General features: G+C 58.8%; 1 protein-coding gene across 3 annotated transcripts in view; it reads right to left on the bottom strand.

Annotated features, from left to right (window-relative positions):
• The window catches only part of LOC104829611 (gamma-secretase subunit Aph-1b-like), a 10531-nt gene extending 7214 nt beyond the window's left edge, over positions 1–3317 (bottom strand). For all 3 annotated transcript variants that reach the window (XM_010563956.1, XM_010563957.1, XM_010563958.1), the window contains exon 1: positions 3151–3317. In XM_010563956.1, the coding sequence (XP_010562258.1) occupies positions 3151–3263 (113 nt within the window). In that variant the 5' untranslated portion in view covers positions 3264–3317. The remainder of the gene's footprint in view (positions 1–3150) is intronic.
• Between the last annotated feature and the right edge of the window lie 30 nt (positions 3318–3347).

Genomic DNA, 3347 nt, shown 5'->3' with positions numbered 1-3347 from the left:
CTTCTCCAAGCCTGTAGCGCTGCATGGGGTTGTTGTGACCCAAGTGCAGGACCCGGCACTTGGCCTTGATGAACCTCATACGACTGGCCTCGGCCCATCGATCCAGCCTGTCCAGATCCCTCTGTAGAGCCTTCCTACCCTCAAGCAGATCAACCCTGCCTCCCAACTGGGTGACATCTGCACACTTGCTGAGGGTGCACTCGATCCCCTCATCCAAATGATCAATAAAGAGATTAAACAGAACGGGGCCCAACACCGAGCCCTGAGGAACACCACTTGTGACCCACCGCCAACTGGATTTCACCCCATTCACCACAACCCTCTGGGCTCATCCATCCAGCCAGTTTTTCACCCAGTGAAGAGTACACTTGTCCAAGCCATGAGACGCCAGCTTCTCAAGGAGTATGCCATGAGAGACAGTGTCAGAGGCCTTGCTGTAGTCAAGGAAGATAACATCCACAGCCTTTCCCTCATCCACTAGGCGGGTCACCTGGTCATAGAAGGAGATCTGGTTGGTCAAGCAGGACCTGCCTTTCCTAAACCCATGCTGCCTGGGCCTGATCCCCTTCTTATCCTGGACTTGCCATGTGAGTGCTCTCAAAACAAACTGTTCCATAATCTTCCCCAGTACCAAGGTCGGGCTGACAGGCCTGTAGTTCCCCGGATCCTCCCTCCGACCCTTCTTGTAAATGGGCATCACGTTGGCAAGCCTCCAGTTCTCTGGGACCTCCCCTGTTGACCAGGATCGGTGATAGATGATGGAGAGTGGCTTGGCAAGGACCTCTGCCAGCTCCCTCAGTACTCTTGGATGGATCCCACCAGGTCCCATAGATTTCTGAGTGTCCAGATGGCGTAGTAGGTCACTATTTCCTCCTGGATTAAGGGGGGTATGTTCTGCTCTTCATCCTTACCTTCCAGCTCAGGGGGTGGAGTACCCTGAGGGTAACTGGTGTCCCTGTTCAAGACTGAGGCAAAGAAGGCATTAAGTACCTTGGCCTTTTCCTCATCTCTGGATGCTACGTTCCCTTGTCACACCCCTACTGGTAACAGTGCCCCTGTCACACCCATACACCTAACAGTTCTCCTGTCACGCCCATACTGGTCCAAGTGCTGTCACTGCTACCAGGGCCCCTCTCACACCTGTACCAATACCAGCACCAGCACTGGGACCAGCACCCTTGTCACGCCCATGGTGGTACCAGCACTGGAACTTGTACAAGCACCCGTCACACCCATACCGGTAGCAGCATCTCATCACACCAAGCCTGTACAGTGCCCCTGTCATGCTCATACTGCTACCAGCGCCAGCACTGGTACCAGCGATCCTGTCACACCCTTAGTGGCACCAGCACCTCATGAGACGCATACTGGTACCAGCACCCCTGTCACACCCATAACATTACCAGCATTGGCACCAGTAACAATGCCCCTGTCAGGCCCATACCAGTACCAGCACCGGCACTGGTACCAGCACCTGTCATACCCCTACTGATACCAGCGTTCCTACCATGCTGAAACTGCTACCAGCGCCTCATCACACCCATGCCAATACAAGAACTTGCACTGGTAGCAGCGCCCATGTCATGCCCATGCCGGTACCAGTACTGGCACTGCTACCAGTGCTCCTGTCACACCCATGCCGGTACCAGTACTGGCACTGCTACCAGTGCTCCTGTCACACCCATACTGGTACCAGCTTCAGTACCGCAAGCAGCATCCCTATCACAACCATACCAGTACCAGCACAGGCACTGATACCAGTGCTCCTGTCATGTCCACACCAGTACCAGCACCAGGACTGGTACCAGACGCCTGTCACACCCACATCAGTAGTAGCACCAGCACTGGTACCAGCACCCCTTTCACACCCATACTGCTACCAGCATCTCACCACACCCATACTGGTAACAGCGTCCCTGTCACACCCATACCGGTACCACCACTGGCACTGCTACCAGAACCCGTCACACCCACACCGGTACCAGCACCGGCACTGGTGCCAGTGCTCCTGTCACTCCCATAGCAGTACCCCCACTGGCACTGCTACCAGACCCCGTCACACCCACACCGGTACCAGCACCGGGCACTGGTGCCAGCAGCCCTGACACGCCCACAACACTACTACCACCAGCACTGCTACCAGCACCCCTGTCACACCCACACCGGTACCAGCACCCACACTGGTACCAGTGCTCCTGTCACTCCCATAGCAGTACCAGCACCCGCACTGGTACCAGCACCGTTGTCACTCCCATAGTGGTACCAGCACCTGCACTGATACCAGCACCCCTGCCACTTCCATACTGGTACCAGCACCGACACCAGCACCAGCGTCCCTCTCACGCCCATACCGGTACCAGCACCCCGTCACGCCCATACCGGTACCAGCACCAGCACTGGTACTACCACCCCTGTCACACCCATTCCAGTACCAGCACCGACACCAGCACCAGTGTCCCTGTCACATCCATACCAGTACCAGCACCCGCACTGGTACCAGCACCCCTGTCACACCCATACTGGTACCAGCACCGGCACTGGTGCCAGCAGCCCTGTCACACCCACACCGGTACCAGCACCGGCACTGGTGCCAGCAGCCCTGTCACACCCACACCGGTACCAGCACCGGCACTGGTGCCAGCAGCCCTGTCACACCCACACCGGTACCAGCACCGGCACTGGTACCAGCACCCCTTTCACACCCATACTGGTACCAGCACCGGCACTGGTACTAGCCCCCCTGCCACTTCCATACTGGTACCAGCACCGGCACTGGTGCCAGCAGCCCTGTCACACCCACACCGGTACCAGCACCGGCACTGGTACCAGTGCTCCTGTCACACCCATACCAGTACCAGCACCCGCACTGGTACTAGCACCCCTGCCACTTCCATACTGGTACCAGCACTGGTACTACCACCCCTGTCACACCCATACTGGTACCAGCACCGACACCAGCACCAGCGTCCCTCTCACACCCATCCTGGTCCCAGCACCGACCCCAGCACCAGCGTCCCTCTCACGCCCATACCGGTACCAGCACCGACAGTGCTGTCACACCAGTACCGGTACCTGTACCAGTGCCCCTATCACGCCCACACCAGTAGCCGCGATGGCACTCGTGCCCTCCGGCGCTGGAGCGGGACTGACCCGGCGATGAGGATGATGATGCGTAGCGGGTCGCGGGCGATCGTGAAGAGGAAGAGGCCGAGCGCCGGCCCGAAGGCGATGAAGGTGCACCCGAAGAAGACGGCGAGCGTCATAGCGGCGAGACCCGGGGCCCGGGGCCAGGACCCGCAGGCACCCACGGGACCGACCGGACCTACCGGACCGGACCGGACCGCCTC

Source organism: Haliaeetus leucocephalus, unplaced genomic scaffold (genome assembly GCF_000737465.1).
Source record: "Haliaeetus leucocephalus isolate CR32 unplaced genomic scaffold, Haliaeetus_leucocephalus-4.0 Scaffold174, whole genome shotgun sequence".
Taxonomy (NCBI): Eukaryota; Metazoa; Chordata; class Aves; order Accipitriformes; family Accipitridae; genus Haliaeetus; species Haliaeetus leucocephalus.
Note: the sequence above shows the minus strand (reverse complement) of the source record. Positions and strands in the feature narration are given on the sequence as shown.